The sequence below is a fragment of the Alligator mississippiensis genome, chromosome 1 (assembly GCF_030867095.1).
Source record: "Alligator mississippiensis isolate rAllMis1 chromosome 1, rAllMis1, whole genome shotgun sequence".
Classification (NCBI taxonomy): domain Eukaryota; kingdom Metazoa; phylum Chordata; order Crocodylia; family Alligatoridae; genus Alligator; species Alligator mississippiensis.
The window spans coordinates 411,012,651-411,033,328 of record NC_081824.1 but is presented as its reverse complement, the minus strand read 5'-3'; the positions used below and the strand labels follow the sequence as shown (position 1 = coordinate 411,033,328).

Genomic DNA, 20,678 nt, shown 5'->3' with positions numbered 1-20,678 from the left:
AAGGTTCCCAAAATTATTCAAGTAACTATAATTGTAAATAGCAGCTACTCATTTAAATTGTCTTTAGAACAATTTAGTAAGCTAAGCACACTAATGCTTTAAAATAAGATATTAAAAGGGGACTATTAAAAATACTCCACTCTGAAAAAAGTCAGCAGACACATGGCTGAAATAATACCATCCTTAATGTGCACTCTTGCTCCTTATCTTGCTTTGTCCACTCACTGATGGAGGCATCTTATTAACTAATACTTATTAACTAGTACTTAAAACATTTGCTTTCCCAAATGTAGATAACAATTGCAGTACTCTACTATTTGGTTGCATGAGCCTACATGGAATGGAAAGTTAGAGACACTAATGAGGTTTCACAAAAATCTATTAATTCTGGATAGAGCCCAATTTGAATTTCTCTCTCTTTAAGGCATCTTAAATATTACTTGCTAAAAATATTCTTGAACACACCTATGTACCTGTTCTAATTTAAACCCTAACAAAGTAAGAATTAGGAGTTCTTAGACAAGCCTTTTGAAAATATCCAATGACAAAGTCAACAGAAAACTTTCCCAAGTTGTACTTTTGAAGTCCCACAGCTCAACCAACCTGATTCATCTCAAGACTACTCAAAATCTCCATTGACTTTTCATATGCAGAATTTCAGGCAGAAAGTACTTTTCTATGGAAGTCAGAGGGATATCAAGATTTACAACTGTATTTTTTAATATATAAAATGTCTAACTACCAAGTTGTTACAGCAGTTCCACAAAAAGCAGCTTGTTATCCTAAAAAGGGATCTGAATTCTATACAGTGATAAAAGACATTGAAAAAAAATATGAACATCAGAAGTGGGTACAAAGGATAGAAAAATTAAGAAAACTTAATTTTGCTTGCTCCCTTTATGGCGGCAAGAATCCAAAAAAACAAAATTCGATAAGCAACTGCAACATTCAAGCTAGTAGTTTAATTTCCTCTCTGGTGCTTGAAGAAATTGCATTTTAAAGCCTGTACCAGGTACTACACAGGAATCAGTAATATTTCCCAGTGCCAAAACTAATGACATTATCAAAAATAATTCAGAGGCCCAGCAAGTCTAGTTCAGAAAATCAGTAATTCAAGAAAAGGCCTTCACGGGCACTACTTTGGTTAACAGCATTTTTCCCAAGGCCCTCAGTGTTGTGAACTAAAGCAACAGTTCCACCATTATGTCTGAAATCAATATAAAAAAAAAAAAAAAGACATGCTTTTGCCACATAGCGTGGAACTCTGAAACAGTCTATTGTTGTCCCTCCTCACATAAAAGAGCGACAAAAACCCTTTCCATCTGTCCCAAAGATGTTTTCAGAGGGCCTGTTCTTGATCTTACATTTATTGCCCACTCTTCCAATGCCTTTTTTAAACAGAAACCATTTCTTATAAAATAGCATCGCTATCAAATTGAACCAGTCTTTATTCTGTTGCAAAATGCTTACATAGTTAAAAAAAACCAAAAAACAACAACTATTTCAGAAAGGGGAAAGGGAAGGAAAAGGAAGGGAAGGGAAAAACTTGGTGGAACAAGTCTGCTATGCAACTCCGTGATCACATCACTGGTCTAGGAGACATCAAAGTTGAAAAATAAAGGAGTTTTGCAATGATTAAAATAAGAAACTAAAACTATTTCAGATATAAACTGTGAAATAATAAAGGCTTATTCACAGGTCAAAGGTCCACCAGTGCCTAGCAGCCCACTGGGTTAGCTTGAGTACACATCAGTTTCCGCAGTCAAGGGCACGCTGTATTGTGATGGGGCTTCAACCATATCCAACCATCTTTGAGTCCCCCACCCAACTGGCTAGATACCCCATTTACAGCTGGATTGATTGGCAGCAACAATTGGAACAAGATAAAATTATTACATAATAGGAGAAAAATAAATAGACTCTTTAATCTGGTTTCAAATGTGTTACACGTAGGGAAAGATGGAGGTGAGTAGGCTTATCTTCCTATTATCCCACCTAAAGCAGTGATGGTCAGAAGATGACAACCTAATCTGTGGAGTCAGAATTTGCAACATGATGCTCAGACCAGGGATTCTTGCTCTTTCCAGGAGTCAGCAAAAGAGAAAGAGCTCTCCAACATGGCGGTATCAAACTTATCAAGTCCCACAGGTTAGTGCGCGCTCCCCAACCGGCCCTGCGGGTCACATGCAATGCAAGGGACTAGGGCAATCTGGTCAATCCAGTCCATGTGCTGCAGGTGGCACACAGGTCCAGTCCAAGACCCATGGGCAGCACAGCCAGCTGGATAACAGGGCTCTGCAGGCACTACCTTTTACAACCCTACTCTAACTCAAGCCAGGAATGTACTTTGGTTTAATCCAGCAGTGGCCAACCTGCAGCACGTGTGCCACAAGTACATGAGCAGGGAGTGGACACCAGAGCAGCCGACTGTACATGAAACACAAGGCAGGGAGCAGAAAGAAGAGCAGCCAATAAGACAGGGGAAGGGGATCAGAATGGCACTCAGAAAAGGGGCAGGACTAATATGTGGCATCCTGTCAAAAAGGTTGGCTGCCACTGTTTTAGTCTACTGTCTCAATTACCTAGGCTCTGACATGTCTGAAGAGAAAAGGAATACAAGCATGGCATTGAAGGTCACCTTTCCCCCCAACAAGGTTTTGCTCTTAGTTCAGAGAACACAGACCCAGGGTTAGTATCTATACTTACTCAAGAAAGATACGTAATAGTTTCTAATGAAAGAGTATCACTGCAAGCTGAAAACATGTCAATGCTGTTAAGAACATATACCAACATATTCACAGTACACCATAATAGATAGTTGGACACTAACAACAAAATTATATACATGTATGTATGAGAGCGGATCTAGTATTTTGAAAAGGGGGGAGGGAGGTGAAGAGTTACCAGTTAGTTTCCAGCTAAAGAGAAATTACAAACTTTACGTATATGCTAGGGGCCTAATGCTATATCATTCAGTTTAAGAGCAAACCAAAAACACATGCAATTATTGGAATATGCACTAATTAATAGATTGTAAGGCTGGAAGGGATCTTGGAAGATAATCGGTTCCAGCCCCCTGAACCAGGCAGGAAATACAACTGGGTTCAGGTGACCCCAGGAAGGTGACCGTCTAGACTCCTCTTGAACATTTCCAGGGTAGTCGACTGCATTTTACTCACTGGGAATCCAGGACATACCTAGGCTCAGAAACTCTTCACTACATAATATATTAAGTTTAAAAACCACAATGAACTAAGCAAAAAATAGTCAAAAGATAGTTTCATTAGTCCTGTAAATCATTGTAGTTAAATATACATCTCTTCCTCAGATTCATAAAACGAAATCTAGTCTTCGTATCTTGACAGTGCCTCCAATACTTCACCATCAGTCATTTTTACACCTGAGATTATATTACAACACCTGAACTAAGGTTTTTACCAAGAGCTAAAAAATGTCTGCAGATGAGGTGAAACAGAAGGGAGACAGTACCAGGAATGACTAGCAGACAGCAAAATTAGAGAAGAAAGGATAGTTTAAATCGTGGAATATTGAGACCATTAAAAAGGAGAGAGGGTCATTAATTCCTGTGGAGTAGAATCAGGTAAAGGATAATGAGCCATGAAGTCAATTGGCTCTGTCAGCACTGCCTGAATAGAAATGCCACTGCCCTTCCCAACAGCATTTTAAAGCCTGGATGAAGCAGGAATCAAAGGGAGGTGTAACTGCACCTTTATATCCACCCTGGATCTGTCCCTATACATGTATATCTTTGCTCAGTACTGGCCTGCACTAATGCATATTCTTACTGCTGTTTTACTAGGACTATTTCCTGCTTCTTCCAAAGACTACACATACCTACTGTTATAAACATAGAAATTACGGGCTGGAAGGGACCTTGCAAAATCAAGTCCAAGCCCCCTGCTCTGGGCAGGAATACTGCTGAGATCAAATGATCCCAACAAGGTGTCCGTCCAGTCTCCTTTTGAAAACTTCCAAGGTTGGGGACCTGCATCACCTCCTTGGGAAGTCTATTCCAGATTCTGGTCACCCTTACCATAAAGAAGTTCTTCCTTACATCCAGCCTGAAACCATCCTCTAACACAGGGTGTGTCAACTGGGGATACGCGTATCCCCAGGGGTACCTGGAACAATGCTAGGGGGTACATGTGCAGGGGTGGGGACAGAGCACCACCACCCTGCACCGCCACCTCCCAAGATCAGGGCCAAGGGGTGGCGCGAGGGCAGTGGCATCCCTCTGTGGGCCACACAGGTGCTGGCTGGATGCAAGGGGGGGGGGGGAGGGGCTGGAGCTTGCACATGGCAGCCACCGCTGCCCACCACCCCATGCGAGCTGTACTGCCCAAAGTATATCAAATAATTATCTCCTTTTGCTCGATATCTCAGCAAACAGGTAAATATACAATGAATGAATGAATGAACATACCCTTATTTCCTTCCTGTGGATTCTACTCCACAGGAAGGAAATAATGTTATTTTTGACCTAAATTTCTTTGGAATGTACTGGATATGTACATACACAGATGTGAAAATAATATTAAAGAATATTACACACTCCAAATTTAAGCAACGCCAGAATTAAAGTCGTCCATGATGCCTTAATTCCCTTGCATAAGCGCATCACAGTCTAATTACATAGGTTGTATGAAATGTGTGGCTATCTCACACACTGGATGATGCTTAGGAAGTGAAGAAGCTAAACCATGTTTCTTTTTGTTCTCAGACCTTCTTTACTATACTAGCCAGCTGCATTCCTGGCTGTGTGCATGCTGCAGCTGTGCACATGCATGAGGCATTTATCGGTGACTGCTGCAGAACACTAAGGTTTGCCTGCTCCTTTAAGGGCAGGAACTGCCTTGCTAGAGAGCTGAGGAGCTACACAGAGCTCCACACTGCGGGGTGCCTGGGCAGCAGGCTAATAGGGGAATTGGCCTGCACCTGCACCCGGTCAGCTGACCAGAAGGAGGCAGGGCCCTGGGCACATGTAAGCCCCAGGGCTGAGGCCAGCAGGGGCTAGTTGTCAGGACTGTGACCAAGCAGCAACTTGAGGGCAGCCACCCGATTCATCATTTATACCAGCAAAGATGTGGTAGGCGAAATTAATAGGTGCCCATCAGGTGGAGTCGGCACAGTCACGGTGCCCTAGGGACATGATGGCCATCCCTGGGGTGGCCATATCGTGACAGTGACATTATCAGCCACAACAGCCAGAAAAAGCCAATTGCCGATCCAATCAATTTTCTTTTGTATCAGCACCGATAAAAATTGGTGCAGCTCTAGTTTTAAGCATTAACAAGATCATGTCCCTATGGCCAAATCAAGACAAAGTAAAAGGTGCAAGGAAAATAAGCAAACTACGTAAGTTGAAGATAGGGCACAGTGGCATCTCAGAGCAGGCGTTGAGACTGATTCACGGAGGCAGGACCTTTTGTAGGCGACAGCCTACTTGACCAGATGCTATGAATGCACACTGTCACCTACAAAAGCTCTTGCTTCTCTGAACAAGTTAATCTCCAAGGATGCCACCCTGCCCCACCTTCTATGTGACTTCAGACTAACATGGTGAACCACTTCTCTACTATAAAAGTTGAATTACTCAAAATGCAGTTTGTAAATGTTGTGTTAATGCCATGAATTCTTGGTGAAATAAATGTTAACCAAATAAATAGGTCATTGAGAAGAGTTCTCTCTTTAAAACAGTGGTATAGCCAATTCCTAGAGTTAGCATTTACAGCTTTAGCTCTCACCACCCCCATCAATTTGTCTGATCCATCAGCTTTGGCTCTTTGGGTATGGAACATCTTTTCATTAAATTGCCTACCAATGCCTAGTATAATGAGGCTCCCATCCGTAATTTACGCATTTCAGCATTACCATAATACAAACAACAAGGCACAACAAATGCATAGTGGGCTTTTCTAAAATCTATTGCCCTGGTTGACAGTGTAAGCATGTGGTTATCAGGAGCAAGTCACACAAGGCACTTGTGTTGACTGAGACAATAAAAACAAGAGGTGCGAACTGCAGAAGCATGAAGTATGTTTTTCTTTCCTCCTAATCTGACTGCAATAGAGCTAAGAAAAACACCTACAATAACATTAGAGAACACACCAAACACTACATTTCTGAACTATTTGGGCAGTTATTTTCTCAAGAACCAGTTTACATATAGCATCTGAAAGCAGTGAATCTTGGGTCTCATGTAGTTGAAAATATTCACCTCCAGCAACTCATCTTTCACAGAAGTGAAATCGTGTCAGTTAAAAATACAAGAGTAAAACAGTAATTAGAATGAATATGCTTTAACAAGCAATCCTCTGAAATTTCCAACTAGAAACACACTTTGGATTTCATACAAGTCCCTTCTAAACTAAAATATTTCTAAGCACTAGTCAGAATTCTTTTGACATAGTCAGTCTACCTTAACAAAAAGCATTTTAATCAGCTCATTGCAGAAAGAAATCAAATCCCCTCCAATACAAAGTATCAGCCATACCCAGACACCAAATGGATATACACACTCTTTCAGCAGCCTTTAAAACTAAGATATGATGCAAATAAATGTCAAATATTAGAACACTAAGAAGAGATCTATAGAACATTAAGGAGATGTGTGAACAACTATATTCCGATGAATCATTCTGAACAGTTAATATTGGTCTTGAGGTTATAGTAGTTTCCAAGGAAAAAAGGAAGAAACCAATCTTTTCAAATCCACTGAAAATCCTGTCCGTTACTAAACGCCACCATACGCCATCTTGTACTTAATGTGTATACATCATAAGCAACGCTTGTTCTTAGAAGACATAAACTATGGAGAGGTATTTTAACAGAGTCCCGAAACCTTCCTCAAGTTCTCAAGTACTGTCATTAATACCCATTTATTTCTTTTTGTAAATACATACAGCAAAAGCTGCGTTAACCAGCACTTTATTAGCCGGAAAACTATTAACTGGCATCCGAGGGATGCGGCAAAAGCAAAACCGGAAGTACCACTTCCGGGTTTCGCTGCCACTGCAAGCAGAGTTCTTGCCACTTCTTCAGCACACAGCCCAGGGACAAGCAGCCTAAGCAGGGCAAAGCAGCCTGTGCAGGGCCCCCCCCCCGGTCCCCCAGCACACTGATGCTGGGGAGTGCACCAGACAATACACATTTGATGAACTGGAATCCCCCATTCCCAAGGGTTGCCAGATAATAGAGCTTTTACTGTACTTTGTATGTGAAATAAATCATTCTCCAGTTTTAATGCACTGAAGTTGTAGCTGTTATGGGCCAGAAACTTTTTTTTAAATTAACAGTATTTTTTAAAACTAAACAACATTCAGCCTACCATAATCATGATATTATGTGACCATTTGGAAACTCCAGCAACATAAACCCTATACAAGCATGTAGTGAATTTAATAAAATCATTACAAGAGTTCATTTCTTGGCAATCCATTTTTTGGGAGTAAATCAGAGCTAACTGAAACATGCACTTTCATTTCTGCTACATTACTCTACCTTTTAGTAAATGCACAAATACTGTACTGTTTCAACTATAGCTCTCATATGAACTATATATATCCTACAACTAGGGAAAAAACTGTCTTTATATACAGAACTTTCCAGTAGCAATGAAAAGTGATTCAAATAGTTGCTTAGAAGTAGAAATTGAATGAGGAGCCCACCTTTTTAGAGGTACACTGATACATCAGTCTGATATTGGATCGGTAACAATATAAAGAAAACTGGCCGTATTGGATATCGGTCCGATGGGGCCGATAAATGCCTGTGCTGCGTGAAGCCGCAGCACAGCACTCGGGCAGCGAGAAGCACAGCCGGCAGTGTGAAGAGCTGCCTCCAGCTGGTAAGTCCAGTGTGGTGCAAGGGGAGGGAAGGGGCATGGGGGCGCAGAAGATCAGTGCCCCCCACAGTGAGGGAAGGGGCAGGTGCTGCTCAGGCAGGGTGGGGGGGCAGAGCCCTGGCTCATGGGGTGGGGCATGGAGGAGGCAGCTCCTGCCACTGCTTGTGCCCCAGGAGGGCATGGTGGGAGCGGGGGTCATGTGCTCCCTGGATCTGCACGGGGCGGGGTGGACTGCAGCTGGAGCTGTGCAGGGCTCTTCTCAGCAGGGACTGGGCTCGGAGCAGGTGCCGGTGGCACTGGGAGGATACTGCATCCACCCCAAATTTTGCCACCACTAGCTCCCAGTACTGCTGCCACCAGCCACCCAACACAGCCCCTGATCTTCCCAGTGTGTGGATGGAGGTGGGGTGTTGAGCCAGGGCTGTGCCAGGCATCTGGCGGTGGTGGGGCTGGGAGCAGAGCGGTGGCAAAATTTGGGGTGGATGCAGGATCCTCCCAGTGCCACTGGCACCCACTCCGAGCCCAGCCCCCACTGAGAAGAGCACAGCCCTGGCTGCAGCCTGCCCTGCCCCACACAGATCCAGGGGGCACCCCCCCGTGCCCTCCCAGGGTGCAAGCAGCAGCAGAAGCTGCTGCCCCCACACAAACCATGGCTTTGCCCCCAACCCGGGCAGTGCCTGCCCCTGCCCCCTCCCTCACCGCAGAGGCATTGACCTACCTCCCCCCCCCGCCCAACGCACCTTCCCTCCCTCCTTCCCATCCACCATACCAGACTTACCAGCTGGAGGCAGCTGTATGGGAAATCATATCGGTATCAGCTGATATGCCTCCTTAAATATCGGCTATCGTTATCAGCCCAAAAAATCTCTATCGGTGCACCCCTACACCTTTCCCTCTAAACGTATCTCTTTGCACTTCATTTTAATATGCAACATAAATACATGCTAATAACTGCTTGACATGTCTTATCCTAAGATTCTTTTCCTTGTAGGTTTATTTAGCAAAAATCATTAATGTGTGGCTCCACTAATCTAAACTGATTGTAACATGAGTGCTGATCTTTTACTGTCTTCAATAAGCTATTTTGGACCAACTACCTCATTGCCAATCTAGAATCATTTTTGCCTTTTCACAACTCCTCAACAACAGCTACATGCTTTGCACAGTCATTATATACACAAAATTGAATTAAACACAATACAACCTTTCTTATCTGTTAATTTGTAAAACTAAATATCATATATTTTGGAAATCAAGCAGAACAATTACCTTCTGGTCAAGAGATACAAACTTAAACTAACTGAACCAATAAGCCTACAAAACAGAACAAAAGTACTCAAATAAGACATAGTAATCCTTAGAATGTATCTCTCTTTCTTTAAGGTTTACTATTCTTCCTCTCCCTGTTCATTTTTTGTTTTTAATAAAACCTACGAATAATTTAAATTTCTCATTGTAACAGTGAATCAGTTTATTAAGTGATTTTTCAGTTTTATGTTGCTCTATCCTCAAAGAACCACAAACAAATCTTTAAAATAAAAGGCAAATTAAAACTAAAATTGAAAAAGCAAAAATAAAGATAATTTTGTAGTAGGGCTTCCAATTAATCACAGTTAATGTGAGTGTTTAATGCATTAATCAGTTTTTGCATTATTTTAATCACAGTTAATCGCGCACATGGTTTTGGAGCCCGAGACCAGGCTCCATTCTGCCATCTCTGGGCTGCGCAGCAGGGCAACAGTGGCAGCACAGAGGACCACAAGGCAGCCCGGGGACAGGCTCCAGGTAGCTGCAGCAGGAGTGGGGGGAATGTACGCAGACACATGAGCAGCTGCAGCCTGCGTGCTGCGTGTACTGGCATGCTTACTGTGCCAGTAAGTCTGTGGAGGGGGAGAGGCAGGGGGAGAGGGAAGGAGAGTGGAGGGGCACATCAAGACCCCCACAGTGAGGGAAGGAGTGGGGCAGGGGCAGGACTGGGGTGAATGGGGCCCTGGGAGGTTCGTTCAGTGGCACAGGGGAACATGGCTCCCCACCACTGTGCACATTCCTGGGGGAGGCATGTGGGGCACCTACTCGCTGATTTGTACATGCAGCAGAGGTGGGCTGCCCGTTATGGGCTAAGGCTCTGCACCCTGCTGCCTTTGCCCTGGAAGTCGCACACTGGCCACACTTGCATTCCCTGCCTGCCCAGCTGCAGGAGGCCCAACATGGCATACCGCAGTTCCTGAGGCAAAGGCAGCAGGGCGCAGAGCCTCAGCCTGCAGTGGACAACCCACCTCTCCCTCACACGCAAATCGGGGGCATGTGCCCCAATTCCTCCCCTGGGGGTGAGGAGACATGTTCCCCCACGTCCCTGGACAAGCCTCCCGCTGCTCCGTCCCATAACCCGCCCCAGTCTGTGCGTGTGCCCTTCACTCCCAAGTCACAGCCTTCCCAGCCTTGCTGCTGTCCCTCATTCCTGACCCACAGTACCCTGCATCCTGCCAGGGCATGCGGGGACCCACCCTCCTCAGGCTCCAAACCCCACACATACACCCCCCACCCTCCACACCGTCACACCCCGCACCTACCCCCCAACCATACAAAGTACCTGCATAATTTTGAGTTTTTCTGCACATCGTTTTGAGTTTTTAGCTGTGCAATTAAAATTGCAATTAACTGTGATTAATTTTTAAAAATCACACAACTAATCACAATCACATTTTTTAATGGTTTGATAGCCCTGCTTTGTAGATGTAAATCACTTCTCAAGTATAACAAAGGAGTCGTATTCAACACTCACCAGCATTGCTCTCAGATTTTTCTTCTGGCTGGCATTCTGTAAAACAAGGTCAATAATATTTCAGTTATCTTGGAATACAACAAAAATTGCATTTAAAAGAGACTTTAAAAAGGCAAAAAGGAAAAAAAAAAAGCATAAAGAAAAGGATAGCTATGGGTGTCACTTTCTTAAAGCTTAATATCTACGTTTCTAAAGGGGCTGTTCTCATAGAAGACAACAAGAGTCATTTGGGGCTCAGGCATATAACAGATTCTACACAGAAGAACCCCAGTCCATCAGCTCATAGGGTCTTCCATTGGTTCAGGCATCTGACCATGTGGAATCAGTAGTTCAACTAATAGCAGCCTTATACCTCACTAGCCGAACTCACCTAATTTTCAAGGAAAAGGAAAAAGGCAGTTCTTCTTAAAGCTTGCCTTGATGCAGTTTGTAGAGTGGGGCATCTAAACCAATTTAAGTTTGCTTATAGTTTGTAGAAGTGTATTGTCCAGCTGCAGACAGTTTAAAAAGGCCAAGAACATGAGTGCTGAGAGTGTGCGCTCATTAGTATGAGGCAATCATATCCAAGAACAGTCTGTTCCAGCTTTTTTCAGTTTAGTACTACCTACAAATGTGTTAATTTAACATCAGTAGATATGGGATCCTTCACAGAGTTAGATTCCTAATCCACCTGCAAAGACGAAGGTTTGCCAACTAGCCAGGGGTATGGTATGTAGAGCTGCAGCAAACACCTGCATGGGACCGCTGAGGTTCTCCAGTTGTTTGCTGTGGCTTTTACTTCAAAGGATGCAGCTCTGACTTTAATTCAGCCATCCAATGCAAACTAAGCAAGGTGTGAACAACCTGGATATAAATTCTCTGGATTCTACTGTAGGCTTCCATGGCTGTCTGATTTTCTGTATGTCAGGCTTTGCAATGATACATACAGTATATATGCACAACAAGAGTATCTGCTTCACGAAGCTTACAATCAAAATACACAAAGCAAGAGGAAGAAGCAGCAGAACATTTAAGAGACTTGCTGAAAAAGTTACCAGGCAGGTCCAAAGCAGAACATGGAACAGAACACATGTCCCCAGACTCCCAGTCCAATTCTCTATCCGCTCATCTGTTTGTCACAGACCACAAATCCACAGTCTTGCAAGAGACAAAAGTGAACGTATTTGACTGTATCGAGCCTTAAATTACTCTAATTCTGTAAAGATATATTTCTACCTGCATAAAAGCACTGCAGCCTGAAAATTGACTGAATTATTTCCCTTGTCCTCAGTTCCCTCAAGCATCTTCCAGGACTGAGTAATAAATAGTCTATATAAAAATAAGAAATACTGTCACAGCAATAAGAGGTATTTGTCCTTAGCTACTCAATTCAACAGACATGCCCTAGCCATCATTACAGATCATTTACTTACAGCAAAGAGTGTATTATTGAGATAGCTTAGAGCACAATTTTTTAGTTCATCTGGTTTTATTATTTAGCATTTCTAAGCACTGAGAGACTGAGGAGTAACAGAACTAGAAAAATACTCTCTCAACAAAACCTTTTTTGGAAACTGCCTCTTGCCAGTCTCATGCATAAAAGTATGACTTTTCCTGTTCATAAGTTCCTTTTAACATAAATGATATATGACCGTACACATACATTAAAGCAATACCATAATTTAGTTGCAACTTATTTGCTACCATGTCTGAAAGCTCAAAAAATATTGAAGACCTATAGGGACATACCATGAATAGTTATCCCTAACTGGATTGCAAAATAGTAAGTCATTGTAGAAAGCTATTTGATCATTTTAATATCCAAAACCCCCAACATTTTCAAGAAAGCTGCACTACAAGCTGTTTCTCAACCACCATATTTGCTATTCAGTTAACTGTATAAAAAAGGTCACAAATTTCAGATATGCAACATTTTTAGAGATGTCACAGATTCTAGATAAAGGGATAACTAGTTCTACCAATGGGAGGAGAATGTTTGCCTGCAGTATATTGATACTACAGAATTTACCCTCAGCAGCGAAAGTTGAATTAGAAACCAAGTCTTACAAAAATGTTCATCATTATTATAAATCAGGCAATTTGTTTTAATCAGGACATATGTTTTTCATAAGCATTCTTATGGAAAAGGGAGAGGGAGAACACTTTTCTAAAAGAAGAACTTCACGAAAACATTGAAGGAACCAGCACTTTGGTTAATTTGCACTTTACAACCTTAAAGTCTCTTAGGCAAAATTATGCAAGAATTAAAAGGGCTGCTTATCCAAGGTTCTAGACACTCTAGCTACAAATAACAAAATTAGAACAAATTAGTATCTTACCTCGACAGCAAACTGAACTCAAGCTATTATATAAACATGCATAAATAATCACAATATCAATACAATGCAGATAAGTAAATATCACCCCTATTTTATTGAACAAGGAAGACTATGTTAGCAGCTGCAATTTGTTATGGACTGCATGTCACAATAATGTGTGTGATCACATCACCTGTCAAAATGCAACCTGTACTTAAGCTAGTTCGAAAAGCATATTTTGAATTTCTGATATTGCAAATATTTTGGAATCTGCAATAATGAGAGAGAGAACAGAAAAACTACTGCTGCTCCTAGTTCTTTTGATCAGGCAGTTGCCAATACTATTTCTTTTCCTGCTGCTACTGCTCCACAGTCAATCCATAAGATATATAAAGGCTAAGATCGTAAGGATACAGGCACCTCAAAGCATCAGGAGGAGGGGGTGGGGGGGGTGAGATGTGCATCAAGAAACACGCAAGCTTTGAATAAGGTAGCAATTCTTTTGAAAAATTGGAAGTTCTTTTGTTCAGCAACAACATTTACGTCAAAAATCTAGTAACCAAACAGTCCAGTTAGACTGGAAATAAGGACATAAGACAACATTTGAAAAATGAAGATTTAGCTGGACACTTAAATTTAAATAGAGATGTTAGCAGCACTGCCTTCGTGACATAGTTCTCTGAATCTAACACATTTTAAATAAAAATGTCATCTCTAGCTTTCTTAGAATATCAAACACAAAGCACAAGTTGTGAATATTAATTTCGGTGGGTACACAATTAAGAATCTCTGCTACAGATGTAACTTCCCATACCAGTTCAGGAAAGGACTTCCACAAAGGGAACAGCGTGGAGAAAAAGTTGGGAGGAGAGAATGAGAGAGATCTAACCAACATGGTAAAAGACAAGGGTAGGGAAGGCTACAATTCAGAAAGCCTGGAGTCAATGCTGGAGAGTCTTAAGAGGTGACAGACCGTCTCAGAACTAAACAGGAAAGATGTTAACAGGTATAGCTTTTTGCTGACTGCAGGTGAGACTAACAGAATCAATCATAACTCTGAATGTCTTTTAGAAAGAGAGCCCTAGGGCAGCCAGTTTGTGGTGTTAATGCTGGAATTCTTTGCACTATGAATGTTCACCAATAAACAGCATTTCTTCCACAGGAAAAATTTGGCCTATTCAAGTCACTATAAGCAGGAATTCAGAAGCCACAGTGACAGATGCCATGTAAGAACCTGGACAGTTTGGTCTTGATAACTTGATTCTTTACTTCCTTGAATTGTTCCTCTTTTAAAAGGGACTTCAACCCTTCTAGATATGCAGATCGCACCAGTATTCACCTGTGCTAATCAGCCTACCTGCACTGCCTCACAAATGCAGCCACTGTTTGCAGCTTGGGAATTTGCAGGGCAGGGCAGTATGTCAGTGAGCCACCACCTGGCATTGTATGCTTGCAGTATATATTCCTATTTGTACTAATTTTTTGTTAAATTTAAAGTCAGTATTTCTGAGCTACCTGATTGCAGAAAATAATGTGTCATAAAACCAGGAAGGAAATTAATTTTTTACTCACATTCAGAAGAATGCACTGATATTTAAACAAAACACCTTTCAGTTTTTTAGCCAAAATTGGCTCAAATTCTGTTGCTTTCTTGCACTGTGGTACCTGCCTATAGGAGGCTCAGAAACGAGAATTTTAATCTGAAATAATCCATAATTTGTCATCCAATAAGACTGAACAGTATAGTCAAAATTTGCTCAGTGCAGCACAGTGAAATATATGCAAAAACGAAGCATCTCCCCAAGTCCTCCCTCCCCCCACAAAAAAAATTACAACTGTGATAGCTGATGACAAAGATAAGACAAAATGACTGGAAGCACAAATAGCATTGTTGCATAGCAACTGGTGATGTACATATGGTGATGTTTATGGAACAGAATGTAGTTCATATTTAATGCAAAAATGGTACCAAAAATTAGCCTTGGACAGCAAGAGAAACAACTGCGTTCTGGATTCCGTATTTCATAAAAAACACACCGTCCAGTTAGGCAGCTTGAGTAAATTCATCTTCAGAGAAGCACCCCAGCCATTAAACATTTTAACCAACACTGGAAGAATGAATACACATTGAAGACAGCAGATACCACTATCCTTACCAAAAACAAACACACAAAAAATCTGCTTGATATCAATCACCCAAGTTCAACTTTTCAGTAATGGGTATGTACTATCAACCTGTATTAAACAGTACTGATTTCAAATCACAGAGGTGTACAGACAGCAAATGAGGTTATTATTTTTTACCTGGTATTTTGGGATGCATGCCTCATACTGTTCAGCAAAACTATTTCTGAGATATAGCGAGTATGAAAATTAAACCAATGGAAATAGGGAAAGCTCCAGAAATGAGTCTGCAATGAAAACATGTGCATCTGCAAGTCATCCAGGTCCAGATTTTTACAGGTACTCAGGACTAAAAGATACAGAGAAGCACCTAATGGGATTTTCAGAAGTGCCTGAGGAACCAGCTCCCTTTGCATACATTTTAGCATAAACATACACATAATCAATAGACAGGATTATGTATGGGTGTGTTGTCTGAATCAAAACTCAAAGTAGGCTTTCCTACTTTACCTTTCGATTTCAACAGAAAGCGGTAACCATCTTTGCCATGACACAGACAAGAAACAGAGATCACCTCAATAGTCCAGGGGTTGTTCTGTGAAGAAATATTAATTACTCCTCAAATATAAATCACTTGCCTCTACTCTGAATGATCTATGGAGGAGGAAAAGACTGCAGAAGTGACAGAAGTCCCTTAAAATAATGATAGCAAGTTCTTTTTCACAATGGCAAGAATTTTACAGATTCTGGACACAACTATGCCTATCCCTCCCTTCTGTCACAAGAAGACATTGCAAATGAGGCCCTCAATAATAGGCAAAAATAAAGAAAAAAGAAACTGTAGACCTCCAAACATGCTTAAAAGGATGAAGAAACCAGATAAAATCAACTGTTTTTATACACAAGTGATTTTTTTGTCTTAAAATAAGTTGAGTGCTCAAAAAGGCACTGGTGAAAGCACTCCATTAATACATATTTCATTCACACTGTTCAAATAACATTTCCAAGGCAGACCAAAAAATGCATAATCTTGTTGCCAGTTCTGTCTTGAGTTCATCTGCTCGTGCTGGCACTTGTACTGACTCTTGTTAACTGGGGTGCAGCTTGAAAGATCCACCCTCCAGCAGAAACAGGACTGAGCTCAGCAATACATTTCAGAGGAGAGCTAACCATACTTTCAAAATCTAAAACTGGAACACTTCTGTGGTGACCATTTTTGTCATTAGAAAATCGTCATGCATGAGACAAAAAGTACATTTAACATTTAATGCAGTACTGCTAGTGCCAGCTTCTAATGCAATAGCAACACATACATATTTTAAAATTTCATGAAAAATTGAAAGCATATTGTTAGCATTAAAATTTTTTTTTACTAGAGTTGATTTTCATTTAATTCCTCATTTCAAATACTGTTTACCATACTAAACCTTTATTCCACTGGACTTTTTGTTCCTTACAAATATTATAGATTCCACTCAGTAGAGCAATAAGACTCGAATAATTATTTTATAGGTATTACAAAACTCCTATTTTAATTGATAAAATAAAATTTAGGATGCTTCAAAAGTATCAAAAGGTTTCAGGACCCTGGAACATCATATGATAAGCCAGGAATCTTTTAGTAAACCAGAACATGTGGTCCTTTTACAGCCATCAAATGGTAGTGATTTTCACTCCAAACAGTGCCAGATACTCCACCAGCCAAGTTAGGTAACAGCCCACACTTCAGCTTAATTTACTATTCATTTTTTAAAAGTAGGCTTTAAAAAAAAATAAATAAATAAATAAAAAGGCCACCCACTCATTACAACCCAAGGAACCTTCTGGATAACAGAGTCTATTTCAATTGTCCCAATGCTGTAAGAAATATTCATTCCTGAGCCATCTCAGTTCCTAACATCAGAACTCTAAAGAAAAGGGGAAGGAAAGTGGGTAGCATGTAAAACTAGTACTTTGGAGCAGTGGTTCTCAACCTTCTTCATATTGGGACCCACTTGCAAAGATCGATGGCCTGTCCTAACCCACACCCCACTGACCTGCCGGTGCCTGACCCATGGCCCCTGCCCTTCCAGGCCAAGCTGGTGCTCCTCACTCCTAACCTGCAGCCCCCTGCCCCGCCCCCCCGGCCAAGCCAGAGGGGACCTGCAACTGTCCCTGCACAGTGGCTCCAGCTAATGCGGCAGCAGCATAGCAAGTCCGGTCTCGCCATGGGCTGGAGGAAGAGTGGCCTGTGGCACCCCCACACCCTGGTCTGGGGCTCTCGCACCATACCAAGTAGACTGGTCACGGTCCCTCCCACCCCGAGTAGAGTCTCCCAGCCGCCCTGCCCCTGTGACCATGGGCACCAGCCCCAGTGCCACCAGCCCAGCCTTGCAGCTCCCCCCTCCCCCCCACACTGGAGAGGCAGGAACCCCCCCACCCCAGCCTTGTCACACGGCCACCTTCTTCCCACCTTCTGCACCCCCCCCCCGTATACGCCAGGACAAGCCGCAAGTCCACCTGCATGCAGCTGCTGGGGCTGCTCCCACCCTACTGCCTGGTTGTATGCCAGCCACATGTGTGTGTGTGCACGCGCACAGATGCACACACGCCTGCCACCTCCAGTCACCCCAAGCAGCCCCTTGCAGGTTGGAAGGCTGCCAGACTGCAAGGGGAACCCACGCTTTCCCACGTTTTTCTGTGACTTGCTCACAACCCTTTGAAATATTCTTGTGACCCACTTTTAGGTCGCAACCTAGGGTTTGAGAAGCACTGCTCTGAAGAAGCCTATTTTTCCAGGTGGTGTCTGTATACTCCCAGCCCTAGAATATGGGCTATGCAGTCCTACATAAACTGCCCTTCCAAAGAAAGCAGTAATTGTGCATGGTAGTACTGTAAAAAAGTGTGACTCCAACTCTGGAAGCATCCTGCCTATTTCTATACTAGGCACATTGTATGACAGGGCAGCCTATTAAGGCTGCTTTGTCTCTAGTGTGATCCCCCAAATCCTCAGATTTCACTGCTGAGGTTGTGTTATAAATAAGCTAAACCAACCTACATGCACAGAACATTAACTGCATTTTCTCTACATAGCCCTGTAGGCTACATAACATATTTATGTATTTATTTGTATGCCAACCTACCCAACAAAAACTCAGGGAAACTTGCAATAAGAAAAAAGGAGTAACTTAAAAAGAGGAGAACAAAAAGAGGACCAAAATAATTTAGAAGGCAACTAGAACATGAAGATAAAACAGAGACCTCCCTGAACAACAACTCATCCTAATTCTGTTTGGTAAATGACTGCCTAAATAAGGTCTTGCAGTGTTTCTGAAAAAATGGGCAGGCTTGGACACTGGTGGACCTGAAAATGGGGGAATTCCAGAGCTGCAGAGCAACTGTGGAAAACGAGGTCCCATGCATTTTCACCAGACAGACTTGGCATACTGCTAGTAGTTGTAGGAGATTGCTCTCAACTGACCTAAAGGATTACCATGGAGCATAAGAGAAAAGATGGTCCCTTAGGTACATAGGACCCAGCCCATTTAAGGCATAGGTGTCAAACTGAATTACTGTTTCTTTTTCAGTAACAACTCAAACCCTGCCCAGCAGAGAAATTATAATTTAACATATGTAGTTGAGCTTTCATAAAAAAGATACTAATATGGTAAGCAACAAGACTTGCTTGTAATTTATTTCAGCTGTTGAAAGTGTGAATTTTATTGCCAATCTCAAGAGAAGACCACTCTACCAATCTTTCTGTATACAATTTAAATCAGTTTTCAGTGTAACAGACACATAATTCACACAGCAATTGAATCTAATTACCTTACCTGCTGCATTCACTTTCTGTGCTTGTCACTGAAGGGCTGTTAAAGGAACCCACCCCATTTGCTACCAACTATGTCCTTTAGACTAATGTTGAGTAAATCAAAATTACAATCTTCACAGTTCAGCAGAATTCCCTTTTCTTTCAGAAGGGACTTAGAGATTCTGACATAGCAAAATTATGTACTTATAACAAACAACACTCCATATGAGGTGCAGCTATTGAGCTGTCTCTCTCCCCTCAGGTTTAGTTTAAAGGTTCTCATAAATTGCATCCTGACCTACTTCCTACCCAACCTTATTAGCTTCATTAGGATATAAATCAGGGCAGAAATTCACTCAAAAAGCCTTCCTACATTTTTCTCTTTTAAAAGTTAGGAACCATATTTTTCCAACCCTCTTGTTGTCTATCCCAGGTATCAGTAACCTATAGAATGTGGGCCAGATCTAGCCAGAAGGCCAGATCCAGCCCATACCACAGGGCACCAGCAGCATGTGCCAACCAGGGCACTGTCTCCACTCTGCACTGTCATTTGACAGAAGGAGCACTGGTCTCAGGTTGCAGCAAGGGAAGTTTAAGTTAGATACCAGGAAGAATTTTCTCACTAGGAGGGTAGTAAAACACTGGAACAGGTTACCAAAAGAGGCGGTAGAAGCTCCAGCCTTGGAGATTTTCAAAACCCAGCTAGACGAAGCTTTGGCTGGGATGATCTAGTTGGGGTTGGTCCTGCTTTGAGCAGAGGGTTGGACTAAATGATGTCCTGAGGTTCCTTCCAGCCCTAACTTTCTGATTCTATCGTTCTTCTGCTACATGTTAAGAATCCCCTCCATGGCAGCCAGAAGGCAACTGCCTTAGTCCTCCCTATTCTGTACTGAGACCTGCTCTCTTGTCCCATTACTACAGCCTCTGCTTACCCTCACTGCCTAAGTTTGCCACTTGCCAACACCACTGACCACAGAAAGAAATGGCACTTGGTGGCAAGGGTAAACAGAGGCTGCATTGGGGTATGGGGATGAGGGAGGACAAAGCTGCCTTCAGCATAGAGCAAGGACAGGAGAGAAGTTCAGAGGCCCATGGCAGAAGCCAGGTCGTTCGCAACGACTGCTGTTCATAACATTACTGACCCCTGGATCTAGTTTACTGAAATTCTCTAGGATTTGCCCAGACAGAAAACACAGTAAGAATAACCAGAAAATAGTCTCACAATCAAAAAGTGGATACTTAAACTTCCTATTTCATTCTTTTAGGACAGATATAACAATCCTAAAATGTAAATCAGACTCCATAGCCCAGTGGTTCACTGCAATAAAGATATCTGTCATTTAGACACCCCTGTTATTTATTTAAAAACCATAGTTTGAACCAGTAACTATGAGGCTTATGAACAATTCCATATGCTCCATAGGGTGTCAATCACATTTACAATTTAAATGTCACTATTAACTGCTTCACTGTGATCATTAAGATCGGCTAACGGGCTTATTCACTGATAGATGCAGTGACAAATATTGAGCAAATTGCACTGGAGCAAGCTGGTTCCTGGCCTGGGTCAATGAGGTAGAAAATGAAAAATTCAAACCCTCCAATACACCTATATTTCCAGTTACCTCTCCTCCTGCTCAGAACAGAGAAACAAAGTGTCAAGGCTTTATTTGCCTGGTGAGGAATCTGAAACATTCCTGGATGATTCAAGCTTCGGTTATCTTCTACAAACTTCTCAAAATGTTAAGTCTTCCTTTCCCCAAAGCATTAATTTCTATGATGCAGGATGTTTTAATACAAATATCTGCTACACATGAAAGC

General features: G+C 42.1%; 1 protein-coding gene across 2 annotated transcripts in view; it reads right to left on the bottom strand.

Moving 5' to 3' along the window:
* Window positions 1-20,678, bottom strand: part of GTF2F2 (general transcription factor IIF subunit 2) — a 158,796-nt gene that overhangs the window by 119,753 nt on the left and 18,365 nt on the right. The window contains exon 5 of one of the 2 annotated variants that reach the window (XM_006260684.4): window positions 10,647-10,682. The exons of the other annotated variant lie outside the window; for it this stretch is intronic. Coding sequence (XP_006260746.1) covers window positions 10,647-10,682 — 36 coding nt within the window. The remainder of the gene's footprint in view (window positions 1-10,646; window positions 10,683-20,678) is intronic. 2 annotated transcript variants of the gene reach the window in all.